At 40.7% G+C, this 21,056-nt stretch overlaps 1 protein-coding gene across 2 annotated transcripts in view; it reads left to right on the top strand.

The window, feature by feature from the left end:
- The first annotated feature begins 9,166 nt into the window (after window positions 1-9,166).
- Window positions 9,167-21,056, top strand: part of XYLB (xylulokinase) — an 83,341-nt gene continuing 71,451 nt past the window's right edge. For both annotated transcript variants that reach the window (XM_005150028.3, XM_031049799.2), the window contains exons 1-7: window positions 9,167-9,244; window positions 11,134-11,216; window positions 12,105-12,174; window positions 13,386-13,466; window positions 15,194-15,280; window positions 16,443-16,571; window positions 17,804-17,869. In XM_005150028.3, the coding sequence (XP_005150085.2) occupies window positions 9,200-9,244; window positions 11,134-11,216; window positions 12,105-12,174; window positions 13,386-13,466; window positions 15,194-15,280; window positions 16,443-16,571; window positions 17,804-17,869 (561 nt within the window). In that variant the 5' untranslated portion in view covers window positions 9,167-9,199. The remainder of the gene's footprint in view (window positions 9,245-11,133; window positions 11,217-12,104; window positions 12,175-13,385; window positions 13,467-15,193; window positions 15,281-16,442; window positions 16,572-17,803; window positions 17,870-21,056) is intronic.

Below are 21,056 nucleotides of genomic sequence, written 5' to 3'. Positions count from 1 at the left end.
GGTCATCTTGATTCAGTCTCCAGAGGTGTGTGTACATATATTTGTGTGTATGTGTTTTGCTGTGTGTATACTTTGCTAGCAAGGAGTGTGTATCTGTGTGTGTGAGTATATATATACACAGACACACACATATGTAATATGTGTTCTGTGAATAATTTGCAACCACAGTATGATTCATAAAGTGACTTGCAGGCTGAACCCGCATGGTATCACGAAGTGCATAGGGTTAATAGTGGTTTTGATGTGCAGTTTTGTTAATTGCGGTTGTGATGATAGCTCATCTGTGTTATACCACTTAGATAAACTTGAAAATGGATTATCCACCAGTTCTGTTCTTAAACCATAGTGGAACAGCTTTCTTTGTACCCCTGGCCTGTTTAGTTATTACTAATAACAACAACAAAAAAATTTATATTGTCATACATACGCACAAAATTATGACTTCTGTTTGAATCAATCAATTGTTCTGTCTTTAAACTGAATTACTTAGATCTCCAGACCACTGTATACTTTCAAAATACACAGCAGGTGGCACTATTAGTCTTAAATGTTAGAGGCCTCCACTTGCCTTGCCTTGCAGGTTGCTGAGGGATATAAGAAGTCAAGCCATTTCCTAGCACTGGCACACATATTTCCTAACAGTAATACAGGTTCTGAAAGTGTATTGCTATGGTTAGGTTTGTGTGAAAACTTGCCTTTAATTGAGTAAACGCCCTTCCAAATCATCATCTATGAGTGATCTTCGTTTGATTGCCAACTGAAGTCTGAAGTGCTGTATTTCCCTTAAGTCTATTCTTCTGTCACACAATGGAAGTAATTCTTCATTTCCTTGAGGCAAAATAAAGAATAGTTCATAATCCAAAAGCAATGGCTTTTACAACTTGAAGTAAATGTTTATTGCTCTTGACCTTGGTGGCAAAATCTCATTTAAAAAGTTGCAACTAATTTTATCTCACACTAATTAATTTATGAGTAGGAAATTAGGTTTTATTAAAAAAATGTTTAGAGGACCTTATAGGAATAATTGTTGATTTGAAGATAATTAAAAATGCTCATAATGGTTAACTGACTGAATGCACTTCCTGTAACACTGGATTTTACTGTACACCTGAGACCAGAGGTATATTATTAGTGTTGTTCATATGTAGAATTATAGACGTGTCCAACACTGTTCATGCAGGTTACAAAGATAGAATACAAATATCTTAGATTTTAATTGGCACTGAAAAGGAAAATCAGAATTACTGTGACAGTCCTCTTTCTCTAGCTTTTTAGAGTGTTTGTTTTTCTTTCTTTTAATATAATTCAAATGCAGTCTTGAAGCATTAGAAAGTGACTGTTTTATTGTTGGAAAATATAATAACAAAATGAAAGGTAGAAGCAGGTTGGCTGCTATTATTTGGGTTCCAGACAGTGTTAGTAGAATCAATAGTAATTGTTTACTTTTTAATGTGATTTTTTTGATAAGAGCATATATATTTCTGTTGTTTGAAAGTGCAACTTCAAAGCTTGCCCCAGTTAGGACTTAGTGTAAGTAGTTAAGAGCACAGAACTTTCTGATGATGCAGGATTACTTTTTGGTGCTCTCTAAGTGTACATGCTAACGGGATGAAGAAGCTTATAATACAACATCTTGAGATGTTTCTTATCTGACTTTTCATGTGCTTTCAGACATACAGGGTACAAATGTATCAGAGGTAGAGTGGCCCAGCTGTCCTTCAAGTCCCTGTGAAGGTTTGGTGAGCTTGGGTGATATGTAATCTACCCTCACATTTCCTTGATAGGATTCTGTTTTCCCCTTTTATCCCTTTGAAGTCTTTAAATAAATATAATCAGACTCTGTGTGCATGTGTGTATGTAGGTATATATCAATATATCTATATATCCAAAATAGATCAGGAATGTTATTTTGTTAGCTGGTCTGAGAACATTGCCTGATAAGTACAGGTTGTAAAATGGCCTGCCAAATTTCTGTTCCTTAGATCCCCAAGGCTCCCCAGTAACTGAATGCAGTACCACTGATCCAGCCGTGACTGGGAGGGCTTTTGCAGAACGCAGGTGTGCTTTACTTCTAATACTTACTTATCTGGCTTTGCATGTATTGGGAAATTGGTGCTATCCAGTTCCCTTTGCAGAATCATGTTTGGGTTTTGTTGTTTGCTTTTTTTTAACCTTCTGGATGATAAATTTGGTCACACTGAAGTCACTGGATTCATCTCCAATTGAATTGTGCTGGTTGTGAGTGGTTGTGAGGAGTTAAATGCAGCAGATGTTCTGTAATGTATTTTGTGCCTGGCTTGATCAGTATTTAAAGATTTCTGTTATTCTGTCTTGACTCTGTTGTAAATAATCCTCAGATTATTTAATAATTTAAATAATTTAATTATTTAATTAATCTGAGGATTATGTAATCTCCCTTTGAATGTTAGTTGCTGTGGTAAGTAAACTAAAATGCTGAAATTTACTTTGTTAGAGGGCTGCTCACTCTTGTTGGATGTCTGCATTGTTAGGACTGGAATCCCCCCCCAGTGCAAAGAATCAGCACCCAAAATTTAAGGTCAGGAGTTGTTGTTTGTTTTGTAGTTCTGCTATGTTTGCCCACTGAGGATTCTCTTTTAGAAGTGATGATGTGCAGAGACAAGTCTAAAAGGAAACTGAAGGTATTTACCAGTTAGAGATTTTTAAATAAATGAAACCTGACATCTTCCCTTGCAGTTCGTCAGCCTTCCTTTTTGATTTTCTGGTTTCTTAAATTAGTGTGACAAACAAGAGAATTAGATTTACTCCATTTTGACCTCATAAAACTGTCTGCGAAAAGAAGGTGAGAGGGAAAGGAATGGCCTTCAATAGTTGTCTTTGGGGATTTTTGTAAATTCACTGAAGCTTCCTTGATCCTATAGATGCCTTATATTCCAGTTACTGGTCAGTGGAGTTCATGTTTCTGCTACTACTACCTAAGTGTCTTTTCTACACCAACTGCTACTCTGACTGTTTCCTATCCATAGAGTTATGATAGAGTTCTTTACCGTGAGGGTGGTGAGGCACCGGATCAGGTTGCCCAAAGAAGTGGTAAATGCTCCATCCCTGGCAGTGTTCGGGGCCAGGGTGGACAGGGCATTGGGCAACATGGTTTAGTGTGAGGTGTCCCTGCCCATGGCAGAGGGGCTGGAACTAGATGAGCTTTAAGGTCCCTCCCAACCCAAATGATGCTATGATCCTGTGATGGCTGGTGACAGGAAGGTGACAGCAACCTGGCTTTATTTGTTCTCCCAAAAAATATAATATGCATATAAGAACTCTAGGATGGTCTCAGGGAGGGTCTAAAACAAATTGGATAAGCTATATAAATTTTCTGCTTTGATATTTCCACCTGTAAATGGCATGATTTTGATTCATTCTTGGTTGCAAAATTATTTTGATCCTTTTAGGATAGTGCCAAAAAGTGCAAGGCTTGGCCCTTATTAGTTTCCATGTCAGGCATTGTTTCAGTAGGGATGAGTTTATCTTAGATTGTTTTTAATCAATAAAATGTACTTATCTGTACGTGCAGTTTGATAAGAATCAGGTACAGCATGAAAGAACTGGTTAATCTGTTGTTAATGAAAAGTTTTATCTGGATGACAACATCTTGCTTCTGAGATATTTGCTTTTGAGCATTAGGACATAAACCACTTCAGTATTCATCTTCAAGGAAATCTGCAGGGTGTATAAGCTAACTTCAATAAGTCTTGCAAATGACTCTAGTTGAGACAGTCCTCCAAAGAGGATGGATAACTACTGTTATTATTGTGAAAATTAATACGGACTTGAAATCTGTGCAGGGGAGGAAAGTATCCTAAAAATAATTTGCTATTCAGAAACATCCTTCACTTCACTTCCATGCAGAGATCTCCTGAGGAATTTGTACTGCATTTCATAATCACTAGTAGTCTAATTGAGTCAATGAAATTACATCTGTAAAACTAGAGTATCTAAAACCAGCTACAATTCCATAGTGCCTGATTCAGTACCCACTGAAGTCAACACATGTTCTGCTGAATTCGACTGAAGTGAAAGTGGAGGATTTTATGTATATGATTAAATAAAAGGTGCAAATTGGCCAGTACCTGTGAAACTGACAGTATAATTGGGATTATGTAGTTGAGCCATCATTTAAATTCTTTTCTTGTACCCATTGTTCATGTAAGCTCATATGCTTTTATATGGGAATCCTGCACCACTTCTTCATGAGGTCTCTATAAAGGGCCTTAATTGGTTAATGCAGTACCACACTTGGGGTTTGGAATATGCACATGTCAAGAATTAGATTGACCAACACATTTGTGGACTTACTACTATACCGAACTATGTCTTCAATTTCCATACAACAACTGTGATCTAGGCTTCCTCTTGTGGAACTTATGCATAGGGCTTTTGCCGGCTCTTTATAGATACTTTCATCTATTCAAAATACAGTCAGTAAAATCAGAGAGGATAACAGCTACATCTTTAATTCTTTAATTACTGCTTTAATTCTTACAAAATGAATAACGAAAGTCTCCACAGCATTTGGAGGCAAGGATAAACACAATGGTTACCACAAAATCACGTGCAAAAGTAACTTCAATGGGTAAATGCATATTTAGGGAAAGGAAACCATTTTTGGTGTTATAATGCCTGATGTGCTGGAAGGCAGCTCTGCAAAGAGGGACCTACGGGTCCTGGTGGGTAAGTTGTCCATGTGCCAGCAATGTGCCCTTGTGGCTAAGGTGGTCAGTGGTGTCCTGGGCTGTGTTAGGAAGAGCATTGCGAGCAGGTTGAGGGAGGTATCCCACTTTCGGCGCTAGTGAGGCCACACCTGGGACACTGTGCCCAGTTCTGGGCTCCCCAGTACAAGAGACACATATTGCTCCTGGAGCAAGTCCAGCAAAGAGCTACTAGAATGATTAGGATCTGGAGCATCTCTCCAATGAGGAGAAACTGAGGGAGCTGGGCCTGTTCAACCTAGAGAAGGCTCCAGGGGGATCTGATTGATGTATCTGAAGTGAAGATATCAGGAGAATGGGGCCAGACACTTCTTTGTGGTGCCAAGCTATAGGCTGAGAGGCAACAACCACAAACTGAAACACTGAAAGTTTCACCTGAAAAGGAGGAGGAGAAACTTTCTTCCTGTTGGGGGGACTGAGCATTGGAATAGTTTGCCCAGGGAGGTTGTGGGTCTCCCTCCTTGGAGGTATTAAACAGCTGTCTGGACACACTCCTGAGCAATGTGCTGCAGGTGACCCTGCCTAAGCAGGGTGGTTGGACTAGGTGACCCTCAACCATTCTGTGATTCTGTGATCCGTACTTGGTTAAACATTGCTGGAGATTCTGTGATAGCAGAGAACCTGCAATGCTAAGTAGAAAGGGAATGACCTTTAGAGCATTGTCATTGTTCAGATACCTTTCCAGTAGGTAGGTCTAGTGCTCAAACTGAGATTATTTTTTTTAAGGTGATGTGTTAATATGTTATTGTTGTGCTACTTGAAGCTAAACACCTCCCACCTAATTAAGTGACATTACACGTGACTATTGAGTTACTTGGCAAATAGGTTGGGATTTATCTGACCCAACTTGCTATGTTTAATGTTTCTGAGGCTAATTAAAGTGCAACATGATTTCTTATTGGGAAAAAGATAATTGTGCCAGCAGGCCTAACAGTGCTAGGTCTAACATGGGCTGCTGCAGTTGTACTGCATGTGCAGAGCTGATGCCTGTACATGCAATGACTCTTATCTGTCCCATTGTTTTTGCGATGCCAACCGATGCTGATGTATGCATGTGAAATAAGTGTTATGGGCTTGGAAATATTTGGCTGCCCTGCTACTTAAAATAACTAGTTAGATGCCCAAAATCAAATGTTGGAAGCAAAAGTGTTGGTAGTTTTGGAGTGGATCGTGGACTTCTGTTACAGGTGAGGGTGTAAGTACTTCCACATCCCATTAAATTATGGAGCCAGTATAAATCAGGATAGCTGGACTGCTGTCAATTTAGTATTCCTAATTTATATCAAAGGTCTGGTCTATCTATTCTGGAGCTTGTTGGCATGTCTAAGATGATTTGATGATGATGAAGCTTGGTAGTTAGGCTGTCACTGTTTTTGAAGGAGTTCACCTGCGTGAAGCTGAAGAGTGCAGTTAAATCTAAGTTCATATCAGGGTGCAACGCAGATTAGAGACAAATTCTGATACTCAAAATGAGAATAAAAAGTGAAAAATACCACTATGTAGGCATATGGAATAAAGTTAAAATAATTTGTTTTGCAATAAAATTAAATGTATGTGCAGTTGAAGTTAACTTGACAGTGGGGAGAGAAAAAAAAGCATTAATTGGTATACTAGTTATAACTTATCAGAAGAGCCAAGGGCCTAGCAGAGCATGGAGGGTATTGCTTCTCCATCAGGTCAGAAAGTAGTTAATAGGAAAAGGGGAATAAACTTGCTTTTCCCTTTACGCTGCTCTGTGTCTTGAGTGATTAATCAGTGCTCTGCCTCAAGCTGTTAAGCTGCAGTGGTGACATTTCAATTATAAATGGCATTTTGTCTATCCCCTCTGGAAATTCTGGATTTGTCAGTGCTAAAACTTCACTAGTACATGATTGTAACTTCACTGGTAACTGCACAGCTAAACCTTGTTTACTTTCAAGAAACTATTTTAGAGGCTGTGGTAGTATCTGCAACATGAAGATAGGCTGAGAAAGTTGGGGCTGTTCAGCCTGGAGAAGAGAAGGCTGCATGGAGACCTCATAGCAGCCTTCCAGTATCTGAAGGAGGCCTATAGGGATGCTGGGGAGGAACTCCTGACTAGGGACTGTAGTGACGGGACAAGGGGTAATGGGTTAAAACTTAAACAGGGGAAGTTTAGATTGGATATAAGGAAGAAGTTCTTTACTGTGAGGCTGGTGAGGCACTGGAATGGGTTGCCCAGGGAGGTTGAGAATGCTCCATCCCTGGTGGTGTTCATGGCCAGATTGGACAGAGCCTTGGGTGCCATGCTTTAGTGTGAGGTGTCCCTGCCCATGGCAGGGGGGTTGGAACTAGATGATCTTAAGGTGCTTCCCAACCCTAACTATTCTATGATTCTATGAACTTTAATGCAGGAAAAATAGCAACAATGAGCATTTTCCATATACAAATAACTAAAGAGAACACTGCCTTGGTGGAAGGGTGGAAAACAATAATTGGGTAAGGCAACAATTCTCCAAACTTGAAACTAGAAAAACATGTGAAAAAAAGTGAAAGTAGCAACATTAACATTCCCATTCTGTCCTTGACTGGATTCTCCTATTGTCTTACACCCTTGTTTCTACTTTAAGGAGATCTGATAATAAAAGGCCAGTTATTCCAGCCCTAACTTTTCTGTGCTACTTGAAGCAGAGTATTTCTTGCTTTTGAGGACTATTCTTCTGATCTGACTGCTGAACAATATAATTGATTCTTACATCCTCATAAGATTGCTTTATTTACAAACTGTTATTTTCTTTCTACTAACCAATACCTCCTTATAAAAAAAACAATAAAAATCCACTAGTGTCTCTTTTTCTGAAGTCATTTATTGTTCTTCCACCTTCAGAACTGACTTCAGTTTCTCTTCAGTACTTTGAAAATGGCAGGATCTCAAGCCTCAGCCTCTGTATCTGTTACTTGTTTATAGGGAATGTGCAGCAAGTTAAAGGGCAGAGTAAGCCTGTCCTTGGCTCACCAGTCACATCCTGCATTAATGGAAAAACAGCCTCTATGTTGTTTTTGATCCTTTGCTTTCTGGTAAGAGTTTCACTAAGGAAACAGTTGTTGGTAACATTTAAACCCCCCTTTATTTCCTTCACAGCCTCTTGGTTAAGTGAGACCTTTGTTCAGGATACGTCCATCCAGTGTGAGCTCCTTTGAGGGGGGGGAATTCCATCACTGCCTGGTGACCATCTGATTTAAAGAATACAAGCTACAAACTGGGTGACCATATACTTTTAAATGGGCTTGTACTTCCACTTACTTCCTTTGGATGTTTTGTTATTGCAGACTACTCAGGTAAATTTGCAGGATCAGACTCTAAAATGCAGGCCCATAACACTGTGCATTTAAAGGGATTTGTATTTTTCAGCCAATTTTCAATAAAACTCTGTCTTCTTTACAAATGTTGTGGTCACATTTCTAATAAGGTACTGTCAATACAGAATATTCAAAGGTGCTGTAATAAACTGGGTTTAAAAATCAGTATACTGGAATGTTAGTTTGCATTGTAGGTTGAGAGTCTTCAGGACTAATGTTATAAAGGTTTTTCTTTGCAATTATAATTAAAAATCTTCAAAGTATAAACCTATGGGAGTTAGGGTTTTGAGAAATCACTGGGAATATTTAAAATGCATTTGAAACATTCAGCGTATTACAAAATTCAGTAATAATTTACAGTTTAAAGGGCATTTCAAATTAAGTATTTGTACTATTAAACTAGTTTAAGATCCTGGGCATGTAAAACCCATTTGACTTCATTAAGGCTGTGCTGAGGTACCACCTTGATTGCAGAATGAAAGCATTTTAGATGAGCCTTCTGATTAAGCAATTCCACTTTGCCTGTCACATGTTACGGCAGGTAATAAACCCAAGATACCTCCCCAGGCCCTTCCAGCCGAAAAGGGAGAGCAACCCAATATTTCAGCCTAAGTACCAATTCTTGATTATTTTCTTAGTGGGATACTGTGTATTTGTGCAAGCTGGAGCGCAGTACCGCAACAGGACTGGTAGACAGTAATGTAATACTAACATTTCCTGAACTCCTTTGGAGGGTAGTTTGAAGTTGCTTCTGTTTTGTTTTACTTCCGTTCACTGTGCAGCTGCTTTGGCATTTTATCACCTACTCGGGCACAGGCAGGCTGAGGGATCACCGTGTGTTATCTTCCACTTACCGGTGATCAGCAACTGCCGTGAGCAGCCCTGGCACCGAGCAACCCGCCGCCACATCACATCTCCCCTGCCCAGAGCTCTTCCGTGCTCCACCGCTCTGCACAGCCCCTCCGTGCCAGGCATGAGGGGCTGCTCCTGCTCGCCCTGCTCCCGTGCGCGGAGCACTCATTAACTCCCGATCTCCCGCTCCGCACGCCCGGGCTGGCGGCGCCTTCCCGGGAGGGGGCCGGGCCTGCAAAGCCGCTGCGGAGCAAGGGTGAGATCCGGACAGGCCTGGCCGCACCATGGCAGCTCCCTGTTACTTGGGCTGGGATTTCAGCACGCAGCAGGTATCCGCAGCCGCCTCCCCCTGCCCTTCCCCTCCTCTACCCTCCCTTAGCCGGCGGCGGCTGCGCGCAGGGCCAGCAGAGCCGAGGTCCGGAGGAGCGGCTCCGTGCTGCCTTGCGCGGGGCTCGGGTGCCGCCGGCGGGGGAAGCCCGGCCCAGCCCGCCCGCCATCGTGGCCCTCTGGGCTGCCGCTGTGCTGACCCGCAGCACGGGAGAGGAACGGGCCTTCCTCCCGGCAGGCGGCTGTCGGCGCTCGTTTCCTCCACCCAGCGACCGTTCTGTTTTGCAGGGTTTCCTCGTATACAGCAGCGCGCTGCAGGATGCTGTGCTGTGTGCTGGCGTCCGCACACGCCGGCAGCCTGCCACAGCTCACGCAGGATAATGCCTAGTGCTTCACGTGTTTTAAAGGTTCAGGGGGCCATGGGCAGTGCGTGTGCCTGGTTGTCCAAGTGCCTCACCCAGCATAAACGCGTCTTTTATCCCTTTCTGTTTGTCCCATCTCTTGACTGAAGCTGTAGGCTGCATGTTCTGATGTGTCCTTCTTCCCCATCCTGCTAAGGATGCCTTTAATCCTGGAAAGGATTGTTGTGGCCCTTTACATGCAGGCTGCACTGAGACCCCTTTGCCTGCTGCATCAGACAGGCTGGGAGCTGTGATTTGCACCTGAATCCAGCTTTTCCAGTGCCCTCGTGTGGATCAGGATTAGTAGGATTGTGAACCTGGATGTTTGGGTTGCTTCTTGAAGTTTTGATTTGTTGGCACAATTGGGTATTGCTACACTGTGAATAGAAACTCTGCTGAAGTTGTGCTGAGGTATGAATATCTTTAAAATAGGCATATGAGCATAAATCACTTCATTATGGCTGTGCTGGAGTTTGGAAGCTTGAAAAGACACATCCAGGTTGGATTGATTAAGTGTTTTTAAGGGGGTATGCTGCAAGCAGAAAGCCAATTAAGCTGCAGTGGGTCAGAACCGTTTTAAAGCTAGCACAGGCATCAGGCTGGTAATGAATAGTTGTGCCCTAGTGCATAAATAATGGTCCTACATTAGTATGGCTAAATTGGGATGGCCTCGTTACTTGAATGCAACTGAGATGACTTAGTCTTTGTAGGTTTTTTCTGTCTGTTCCTTTAACAGCCGTTTGCACTCTCTCCTATGTTGAAATATGTGCAGAATGTGAGCTACCTTCTAATTTTTCTTCTAGGTTGTTAATGTTTTTCTTCTGTAGTAGGTGAACTTGAGTAGACAGAGGAGGAAAGGTTGTGGTACTCTTCTAGTATGTGCTTACAAAAAAGCTCAGCTTTACGGGGTTACCTGTTTGGGATATTGCTTTCCATATATTAGAGATGCTTGGAATCAACTTGTGTAATGCCCTCTGAGATCTGCCAGCCTAGTGGAGTTTGGTTTACTCATCATTTGGGGAGCAGGGAAGGTCCTCAAGGTATTCTAAGGGCATGTTAAGCTCCTTGGTGAGATGGGACAAGAAAATGAGGGGGAAAAACCCAACACCAACATATGGCATCTTTAGTCTAAGATATTGTATTCTTTGGAAAAATTGCAAAGAATGGTTACAATGATGCAAGTTACAAACCTAGTCACTTGTTTGCTGTTCTTTAGCATATGACTGCCTCTGGATCTGGTGTGTTTAAGGAGAGGGAAAATGAGGGGGGAAGGGAATGCAAGCACACAAATAGGCATGTTGCTGAACAAGTGGCATGCTGGAAATCCACGTAATAACTTGTTTAATGTAAAATTGTGCCCATGCTTTCAGCAAGTTGTATGGATTTGGGTGATCTTTCACATTTCCTCTGTGGGAATTGATTTGTTATAAATGAGTTATCAGTGCTATTTATTGTAAGTTTTTGTTAACATCCTGTTTTATATCTTCTAGCTGAAAGTCATTGCTATTGATGAGCAGCTGAGAGTAATTTATGAAGATAATGTTCATTTTGATAAAGATCTTCCGGAATTCAAGTAAGGCTTTTTATGTTTTATTTGGATATTAGTATTTAGAATTTTTGCGTTTGGGTGGGAGGCTGTTGTCCTGTTTGGTCTCATTGACATGTGTGAAGGCATGGAAAAAGTTCCTGCGGTGTTCATGCTTCATACTTGGCAAGGGTAATGTATGCTCTTGCCTTCCTTGGTATGGAAATATGTCAGGGACCCCCAACAGGAAATAAAGAAAATCTACCCCAAAGCACTATGTATAAATAAATATTTTTTTTTTCTTTTGGGCCTTCAAACTTGTGAACATATCTGTTTCTTCTTGAGTTGCAGAAGTAAGCATTGCTTTTGTGTCAGGGTAGAATGCTATGATAACAGCAAGTAAATTGCATGAGGGGAACTTCCAAAAGGTATTTAGAGACAAATGCTGTGGTTCCAAATCTCACAATAAGATGCAGGATAACAGTATTTGTCCACTTCAATTAATAGATTAGTATTTACAAATGTTCTCCATAGTCACAAGTTTCAATTAAGTGTATTTATTTACTTAATGGTTTAACTGCAAAGATTGAATTTTGTCTTGTAGGTTCTGGCCACTGCTGGGAACAGTCAAGAAATTTAGAAATAGCTATGAATGACATAGGGCCAGTGAGCAGTATTAGCACTGGAATCTATCACAGATCTTCAGGGTTAGAGCCTTTCCTTGCAAATTACTTACTGTGCAATTGGGTCAAATATCTCTTATGTTACTTCCTAGCAGCTGGCTTTTACTTTTTCAGGTTTCGAACACTGATTGTATCCTTCCTCTTAGCATAAAAGCATTGCAAACCCTTTTGGTTATTAATAAGCTTGAAGATCTTTTCTTGGTGGGGAACAACATTACTGAATTTACCAAGAGAAAATTTTTTATTCATGTAGGACTCAAAGTGGAGTCTATATTCACAGTGACAGGCTAACAGTCACCTCTCCTGTGCTAATGTGGGTCAAGGTATGAGCAACCTTTATGCTGTTCAGCTTCTTCTTTGCTGTTATTGAAAAGGAAATGTATTCCAAACAACAGTGAAATTCATCATTCAAATCAACATAGCCCTTTTGCTTGCATTCTGTTTCTTTTAAATGTTATTCTGCCTTTGGTATGCAAATATTGATACTACCATTTTGGTGGGGTTTTTTTTGTTTGTTTACTCTCTAATATTACAGCAGTGTATGTATGACAATCTTTAACTAACTTCCCCTAATTTGGAAAAAAGACAATTTTTTCCCTCATCTTTTTGTTTCATGTGTTGCATACAGGTTATTTGTGCTATTTTTTCAAAGTAAGCTTTGATACCAGTTTGAGACATCAATTGGTTAAGTGGTTAAAAAGCAATTTACTCAGTGATTCCCAGTCACTTCACGTGGTGTTTATTTTGAAATACAACATTCTTTTCTATTTTAAAAGAAGGCATTCCTTGCTGCTGTGCAGATTCTACAACACTGTTCTCACCTAGCACTAGGTATATACGTCTAACTGGTGTGATTTGCATAGTTAAGGTATTTAAAAGGTCAAAGAAGCCACAGCGAGTGATCCTTAGTAGTTGATAAAGGTTTGTTAAATTTGCTTGCAATTGGTCTTTTGAACCATAGTGAACAGGAACAGTTGTAATTATTAAATGAATAATATGATGATATATGATGTGTGCTTAAAGTGCTAAAATTCACTTGAATTAGCCTTATATTAAAGAGACTCTGAGTTTTCACCTGGCACTGGGGGAAGTGCTATTGAGGATACCTAACATCTTGTATGATGGGATGTAGACTGCACCCTGTTGAGATTTCATATATTTCCAAAAGTAAGAACAGAAAAAGATAATCCTGCTTTGTGTCTGGCATTGTTGAGAGTCGTCTTTTAATGAACTAGAATTCTTTAACTCTTGCCTCTTATTTAGGTTTCAAAGAATGGATCTTTATGATTCAGCTTCTTCAAAGATCTTTTTTTTCCCCCCATGTAATTCAACTTGTCTTTTATGGACTCTTCCTTAGTAAATTAATTTATGCAGCTTCTTGAGAAGTTAGTCATAGTTGTTAGCTAATTTTTCATTATTTGCCAATGAATTCTTATCAGTGATGACATAAATTTTACTGTTTAATTCCAGAGATTGTGAGTATGCATAATTTGATAGCTTTTACAGATATTCTTGATTCTGCTTTGTTTTGTAGGCTCTGGATATGATTTTGGAAAAGATGAAGTCTTCGGGCTTCAACTTCTCTCAAGTCAGAGCTTTGTCTGGTGCTGGCCAGGTTAGTTTATAAAGAAAAATATCAGTCTTACTGTATTTCTTCAATAGAGCATAAGGCATAGTTATAAATTTCATATAAATAATTGTACTGCACACCACCACAATGACATCAAGCAAGACTGGAGCTTCTGTATAAGGAGCCATTAAAAGATCTGTTCCTTAGGGGAACTTAAAACTTTGAAGCACACAAAGCAGTCACTATGAAGGTGGTGGGAGTGGACAATGAAGTTTACAGTGCAGTTGTTTAGATCAGTATAGTGCATAACTAGTTGGCTTCCTGTTGTTTAAATGCGTTGTACAAAGATTCTGAAATGACTGAAATAATTTTGAGTTTCAGCTTATCCAGGTGTTTGTGGAAATGGTGTAGAAAAAATAGCAAGGAGCACAGTTTTCTAAAGGTTTACTAACATGCAGTTGAGTGCAGTTTTTGCTGGTTAGGATAGAGATCTGCCTGGGAGCAACAGAAACCAAATGGTGATAGTCTTTGCAGAAATGACAAAGATGCTGTCATAACTTAGCCTATAGTACATAATGCTGCTTTTAAAAAACCCATTGTGAGATTTAGTCAGCCAGTCTCCTAGTACTCTGGTGAAATAAAGAAGTCTTTTATAACTTTCACAGATGATATGGTGAGGACAGCACTGAAACAATAACTAATTCTGACACATGAGGTTTTGATTATTCATCTTGCTGTATCTGGGACTAATTAATCAAAACTCTTGCTCTGATCTCCCTTTCATCGATTTCAGTTGAAAGTGAGCAAAGTGTGTGAAAATCATAGCCAATATCAAGGCTCTGTTATGAAATCTTCAGTGTAATAGAAGTTAGGACTGCAAGTAATCCCACCTTACTCAAGTAAAAAAAAAGAAGTGCATTTCCAGATTTCCTGTATTCCCTTTATTTTACCCATCCTTTGACAAAAGTTGGGGGAATAACTTGAGTCTATATTCAGATTCTTTCAGAGAGAAAAGATTTCTTTGAGTTGCCTCCTTTGAATCCACATTGTCTCCCTTTTCTCTTTGAAGAACTTTGTCTTTATACCGCAGATCACTGTGGAGGTGCACTGATTTGCCAGTGATTATTCCAAAGAAGGGATAAACATGATCTTGATTATGTTTGAAATGTCAGAGAGATGTGAAACACAATCTGGATGACACTGTGGTCAAGTACTCTGTGTCCAGGGGGTTCTGTGTGAATTGGTGTCATTGGAACTATGAGTGGGTTGTTGGATGGTGCTTTGTAGTTCCCTTAGGGTGTTCTGCAGGTGCATAACTAGAGATGCCTGCCGTGAGGAAGCTGCCTGAGAGATGGAGCTTAAATAACCTCAAAATTCTGCAGTCCTTAGTGGTGACTGGGGCGGGCATGTAACTGAAGAATCTGGTGGCTATGCTGAAATAGCACAGAACTAATAGTCTTGACAGTGGAGCTATGGCCACAGCTCAGAGAGCCCTAAAAGAAGTATCTAATGCCATTAGCAGTATAATAATAGTTCCCAGTAGAAACTGCCATAGTTCAAAATCATCACTGTCTCTTGGCTGCTACATTTTCTGGTTTAGAATATGCTTTGCTCAATCTTGGAGTCTTTTAATAAGAGACAGTTGATTTGAAAATGTGCATTTTTTTGATCCTTGGTTTGGAGAGAGTTCTCTGTCCCTTAAAGCTTGAAATTCAGATGAATTTCTCAGCTTGGGAGGGCATCTCCAACTTCTGTTTCTGTACTTTCTGCAGCAACATGGGAGTGTGTACTGGAAAAAAGGAAGCATGCAAATTTTAAAGAATGCGTCAGCTGAACTGCCCTTACATCAGTCACTACAGGTAAACATGCATAAAAGAGCTCTGAAGGGAGACCAGTGCTGTCCTTTTTCTGATCCTTGCACATTGCTTTTCTCCTTGCAAACCTTTCCTCTTGTTTGGCAGAGTTGCATCCTGCTGCAGCATAAAGTGGAATGTACTGGTTATTCCTTCAGCTCCAGGGCTTTTGACATTTCCTTTATTCCCCAGTGACAGTACATACTGCTTTAAAAGCTTACAGTTGCCAGTGGGCATCCCAGAATCTTTCTGTGTTGGAGTAGGAGCCTGTTTGTTCTTTTGGGAAATGTAATATTTTTGTAAATGACCTATAAATATTTTACTTTAAATACAGATTTGTGTTAACAAAAAATTGTGGTGAAAAACACTGTTGTACCAAAGTTTTCTCGCAGTGCTTGTGATTTAACTAGAAAAAATATATATAAAAAAAACCCAATTTGCACACTTAATGTCTGAAAAGATGAGAGTGTAGTACTATGTGGAGACAAATTCCTAACAAGTACGTCATTGAACCTCAACATTTTGTGTGTGTGTATGGCTGGTAAGTTTTGAACACAGTCTTTTATTTAAAGACAAACTTTTATTTAAAAATAGGGAGGAATCAGCTTTTCTCTGGGAGACCCTTACCTTCTTTATGTCAAGATCAGAAAGGACGGTTCTATGTTGAAGGGGAGACATTCATGCATCTGATCTATTAACTGATTGATTTTGGAAATACCTGTGCAAAACTCACAGAAATGGAATTAAATGCTCCTTGGTGATACAGTAAACATTGATTGCATGTCCAAATGGGTATGTCAGTCAAAGTAGACCTGTGGAAAGATAATCTGATTGTTTAGAGAGGAGTTCTAAAAAATGGGGTAAAACTTGCATAAAGCGGCAGGTGCTTTGGCTGCTGAAGGAGTGTACTGAGACATTGTGCTGCAGGTTCTGTCAAGTAACAGCAGAATAAGCCTGTGTTTCCATCTGGTGTAAGGCTTGGTTTAAACTTCTCCCCACTGATCAGTCTGCTGCCCAGTGCCTGCATTCCTGTCATTATTGAGGGGAGACCAGAAGGCATGTCAGAGAACTAAACTGTGAGCTGGAACATAGGTCTTTTGTATTGCTATGACTGTAGCAGAGACTCTTAGAGATCAGATTTACTAATAAAGGATATTGTTCATTGCAGGCTTGTTTTTCTGTCAGTAACAGCCCCATATGGATGGATTCTAGCACAGCTTCCCAGTGCAGTGCTCTGGAGAAAGCCGTGGGGGGAGCACAGCACCTAGCAAGTATCACTGGTTCTCGCGCCTATGAGGTAAGAAGCAGATGGGAAGAAAGTCCTCAGCAGTCTTGTGATAGAAACAATTCTGCCCTTGTAATGGTACTGTAGCAGATAGTGATCAGCCATGAACTATGAAGGAGAGTTTTTGAAGGAAGTCCAACAATATTGCACTTTGTAGTAGTTTCATGAAGGAAGATGTGGAAAAATTGAAGTGAAATTAGGTAAATACTGAAAATTTTGCTGCAGGAAGCAACTGTGTTGAGCTGTCGCATTTGGCCAGTGTTTCTGAAATACAGTGTTTGGTGGCCTGGTTCTCCCCTGGGAGCTCCTGTGCAGCCACATTTCCATTGGGGTGGCAATCCCGTTGGAGCTACAGGTTTACTTTGGGTTATGATCCCCCTGTTTGTGGATTAATGTTCTAGTTTACTCATGCAATTAGAAGATTGGCCTTTTAATATTCCCTAAAAGCTAACAAGCAGCTGTTGACCTCAGAGGTTTGGGGTGCTATCAGAGAGTACTGTCGCTTGTCACCTTGATACCTTTTTCTGTTGTAACTGGGACAGTGAGTTATGTAGTGGGACCAGTGCTGCCTTCCAGGCATGTCAGCACCTGCCTGCTTTTACTGTTGGTTCAACAGAATAAGGCTCTAACTCCCCAGATTGCTGATTCTGGTTTTGAATCATCATGCAAGGTTTATGGCCAGTGTTGAAAACAGACTTTGCATATCACTAACAGTTTATTTTTAACTTGCTAAAGGTTAAGGTTTCACTGTTAGAAGTTTTTTTGTTGTTTAATACATGTATAAAAAATAATTATTGTTGCAACTGATATTAGCCTGTGCTGGAGTTGCTTCTTTGAGTATGAAAATTTCTGCTTTGCTCCCAGTTCACCCACCTCTCAAAAAGGTACATAGGTTCGGAGGCTTACACCTTTTCAAGGATTTTGAAGGCAGCATGTGAATTGTGCTGGTTTCTGTGCACGGAATAAGTGTGATTCATTCCATTGAACTGTCATTTCTGAAATGTAAATTACGGATAGGAATGCTTTTCACATGCCTTTTCTTTTCAAAAGGTGAGCAAAATTCTCATAATGAGACTATGTGTTATAGCCTGTTTAGTGCAGATTGCCTGCTGTGCACTGACTTTCATCATGCATCAGGCAAATTAAATATCCAAAGTGCAATGTACTGAACTCATTACACAGAGTTAATGATTATTGACTCCATTTAGAGTTTGTGTTTCTAAGCATTTGCATTTTTTTCTCAGCGTTTTACAGGAAACCAGATAGCAAAGATTTACGGCCAGAATCCTGAGGTCTACATGGAAACTGAGGTTGGCTCAACTTCAATACACTTATTGGAAAACACAGTTGAAAATCTTTTAAAATTAATTTTGTAGGGGTGCTTTTACAAACTTTTTTACTAACAAGTGTATTGATCCTTGTGTTTGATTTTTAAGATAAGTTTGATGAGTTTATTTTTTGTTTTGTTAAATTTTTAGTTGTTAGGCAGATAAAAATCAGGCATCAGTTCCATCTTCAATGTTGCATTTGCCAAACTGCTGAAGTGGGCCTTAAAATAAAGTTGCTGGGGGAGGGGAACCTCAATCCATTTCACTCCTACCAGTTTGATGCCAGTGCCAGCAAGAGATGCTCAGAGCCTGTAGAGGGATGGCAGGTCAGCAGGAGAGCACCTGAACAGCAGCACAAAGAGATTCCAGCCCCTCCAGCCAGTAAGTCAGCTTCTTTGGGGACCCAACTTCAATGCCTCTATGCAAAGTCATGTAGCATGGGGAATAAACGGGAGGAGTTAGAGAGTATGCCTGCAGGGCTACAGTCTCATTGGCATTGTGAAAACATGGTGGGATGGCTCCTGTGACTGGAGTGCTGGAGTGGAAGGATAAAAGCTTTCTAGGAAGAACAGGCAGGGGAAATGAGAATGGGGTGTCACTCTACATCAATGGCCAGCTGCTGTGCATACAGGTCTGCCTGGGGATGGATGAGGAGCCAACCGAGAGCTTATGGGACAGGATTAAAGGGAGGGCAGGGACAGGTGATATTATAGTAGTGGTCTGCTACAGAGTGCCTGACCAGGAAGAACAAGTAGGTGAACATTCTGTAGACAGATAGGAGCAGACTTACATTCACAAGTTCTGGTCCTCAGAGGGAATTTCAACCACCCCAAAAATCTGTTAGAGGGACAACACAGCAGGGAATAAGCAAAATCCAGGAGGTTCCTGGAATAGGTTGATAATAACTTCCTTCTCCAAGGGATAGAGAAACCAATGAGGAAAGATGCTATGCTAGAGCTTGTTCTCAACAGCAAGGAGGAACTGGTGGGGAATGTGAAGTTCAAGAGTAGCCTTGGCTGCAATAACCATAACATGGTGAAGCTCAAGTTCCTTAGGGAACTCCTCCTGCAGGGAGGGTGTATAGCAAGGACTGCATCCCTGCACTTCAAGAGAGCAGACTTTGGCCTCTTCAAGGGTCTGCTTTGTAGAATTCCATGGGATAAAGCCCTGGATCAAAGAGGAGCCCAAGGAAGCTGGGTAATATTCAAGGATCACCTCCTCCAAGCTCAAGAGGGATGCACTGTGACAAAGAGGAAGTTGGACAAGCAGGTCAGGAGGCCTGCATGGACAAGCAATATGCTCCTGGAGAAACTCAAACACAGAAGGGAAGCTTACAGTGGGTGGAAGCAAGGGCAGCTCTCGTGAGATCCCCTCCCTTGCAGTCCTGCATTCAGCTCTGAGACCTCCACCAGAAGAAGGACATGGAGCCGTTGGAGCAAGTGTAGAGGAGGCCATGAAGATGCTCTGAGGGCTGGAGCACCTCTCCTATGGGGACAGCCTGAGAGAGTTGGGCTTATTCAGCCTGGAGAAGAGAAGGCTCCAGGGAGACCTTAGAGCAGCTTCCAGTGTCTAACGGGGCTGACAAGAAAGCCAGAGAGGAACTTTTGACAAGGGCATGTAGGGATGGGACGAGCGGGCTTTAAATTGCAAGGGTGTAGATTTAAATTAGATATTTGTTCTTCCCTGTGAGGGTGGTGAGGCACTGGCACAGGTTGCCCAGAGAAGCTGTGGCTGCCCCATCCCTGGCAGTGTTCAAGGCCAGGGCTGATGAGACTTGAAGCAACCTGGTCTAGTGGAAGGTGTCCCTGCCCATAGCAGGGTGTTGGAATTAGATAATCTTTAAGGTCCCAAACCATCCTATGATTATGTGGTTTAAGATATTGGGTTTCATTGGATCTCACCTTTGTGGAAGAAGCTTTTTTTTAAAAAAGACTTTAATTTGAGTACTAATAAATTGTATTTACTGCAGTTTGAACATAAATTGGTAATTAAGTAGAGTTGAAATTGACACACTTAGAACTGAATGTTTGCATGCAGAAATGTGATTACTCTGCCACACAAAGCTAGCATCCATGTGGATGTGTGTATGAAAAAAAGCTGCAATCAATTCTAGGCTCTTTTTCATAGTTTTTCCCCTGAGGAGTTATTTTGATTTTATTATAGCAAATAAATTGTACTGTGTAGTTTATTTCCTTCTGATTTTTAATTTTCAGAAGTCAGCTTCCAATTCCATTGTTTCAGTTCATTGAGTCTGAAATGCAATGATTTGAAGGAAGGTGAAAACTCCATGCAAATATGATATCAATGAAAGAAGGACTCATGTCCTGTGGTTAGAAGATGCCAAATATCTAGATCCATGAGTTTGGGCCTCTTCTGTTTTTGTATTACTGCAGTTCTCAATAGCATTAGTAATGAATTTTTTATGGTGTTTTAAATCTCACCCCTGCATGAAACAATTTAATGGAGAAGTGAGGTGAAAAGTGGACTGTTTTGTGGAGAATGGCTAATTTTTAATATATTTTTCTTAGTGCATTTTCATTGTATAACCTTTACGCTGGCAAGGTATGGGATGAAAACACTCATACAGTCTGATCATAAGCTTAAGACTAAATTTAGGGAAATATATGTTAATGGGAGCTATGTGGGCTTGTGAAACTGAGATATAGTAAGACCAATTTCAGACTTTGAGAGCTGGTTGCTTTGATGGCATCTTTTAGCAGTAAATGATATGCAAGATGTTTTGTTCAAGCACAGAATACCTCCATGCTCTTGGGGATCCTCAAAAATCAGTTAGCATCTGGCAGTCACAATGTGGAAGGTGGATGTTTTTCCTTCTGTAGGTCAGCTTGCTAAACTGGCTGATTCAGAGTTTAACTTCATCCTTTTCCTTCCATTTCAGGCAGCTAGTGCCCACTGGGGCACCACAGAAGGTAGGCCTTCATTATCTAAGCACAGTATGATATATTCTTGGGGAGAGACGCATGAAGAGCAAGTACATCATTAAGTTTCCTGGGCATTATAACCACCTCTTCAAGCTCTGGCTATAGTCCATCTTTGAATGCTGTGTGAAGCAGTGATTTTTGTGATCATTAGTAAAAAACCTGTCACTGCTGTCTCACTCGACCAGTAGAGGTTTGATTCGGATTAGTTATTGGGTGACAGTCATTTC

The sequence above is a fragment of the Melopsittacus undulatus genome, chromosome 1, assembly GCF_012275295.1.
Source record: "Melopsittacus undulatus isolate bMelUnd1 chromosome 1, bMelUnd1.mat.Z, whole genome shotgun sequence".
Taxonomy (NCBI): Eukaryota; Metazoa; Chordata; class Aves; order Psittaciformes; family Psittaculidae; genus Melopsittacus; species Melopsittacus undulatus.
The sequence above is the reverse complement of the archived record's forward strand: the minus strand, read 5'-3'. Positions and strand labels throughout refer to the sequence as shown.